Below are 712 nucleotides of genomic sequence, written 5' to 3' on the forward strand. Positions count from 1 at the left end.
AACAAGAGCAAGGCTGAAGGGAAAGAGAAGCCCGCCAAGAAGAAGCCTGCCGCTGCCGCTTCCAAGGCGAAGAAGCCGGCCGCCAAGAAGCCCGCCAGCGCGGCCAAGAAGGGGATGAAGAAGGCGGTGGGAGCCTCCGCGGCCAAGAAGAGCGTCAAGAAAGTGGCCAAGAAGCCCGCCGCGGCAAAGAAGGCAGCGGCGGCGAAGAAACCTAAAGCGGCCGCCAAGGCCAAGAAGCCAGCGGCCAAAAGCCCCGCCAAGGCGAAGGCGGCCAAAGCCAAGCCCAAGACCCCCAAGGCCAAGACGGCGAAGCCCAAGAAGGCCGCCCCCAAGAAGAAGTAGAGGGAGGAAGGGCGACTCTGCTTCCGACTCTGGTCCTTTAAACCCCCAAAAGGCTCTTTTAAGAGCCACCCACAACTTCCGAGAAAGTGCTGATATTTCACTAAAGACATGAGATGAGAGGCTTTAGATCTGGGCTGTTCTTAATAAAATGAGTCCGAAACAGATCGCGAGGGAAAGCGTTTCCCCAAATCTGGCAGAAAGAGCTGCTTAACTTCATTGAAGGCGAATTGCGCGAATAAAGGGGGGAAGCGCTTTGGGTAAAAACAGGTAGATTAGAAGCCATAAAGGCAAACTGGTTTTGAGTGTTGGGACTGGGAAGACAGTCTGCCCAAATGCCTGGGAGGTGGGGTAGTCCCCTAAGAAGGAAGGA

The 712-nt window shown here is 55.8% G+C and overlaps 1 protein-coding gene across 1 annotated transcript; it reads left to right on the forward strand.

The window, feature by feature from the left end:
• Positions 1–6: 6 nt before the first annotated feature.
• LOC121918779 (histone H1.4-like) lies at positions 7–468 on the forward strand. The gene has a single exon (XM_042444767.1). The coding sequence runs from the start codon at positions 115–117 to the stop codon at positions 340–342; it is 228 nt and encodes a 75-aa protein (XP_042300701.1). The 5' UTR covers positions 7–114; the 3' UTR covers positions 343–468.
• The last annotated feature ends 244 nt before the right edge of the window (positions 469–712 follow it).

Source organism: Sceloporus undulatus, unplaced genomic scaffold, assembly GCF_019175285.1.
Source record: "Sceloporus undulatus isolate JIND9_A2432 ecotype Alabama unplaced genomic scaffold, SceUnd_v1.1 scaffold_34523, whole genome shotgun sequence".
In the NCBI taxonomy this organism is placed as follows: Eukaryota; Metazoa; Chordata; class Lepidosauria; order Squamata; family Phrynosomatidae; genus Sceloporus; species Sceloporus undulatus.

What these genes read in the sequence shown, in the direction of transcription:
- LOC121918779 (XM_042444767.1), top strand. Translation starts at nt 115, where the DNA reads ATGAAGAAGGCGGTGGGAGCCTCCGCGGCCAAGAAGAGCGTCAAGAAA.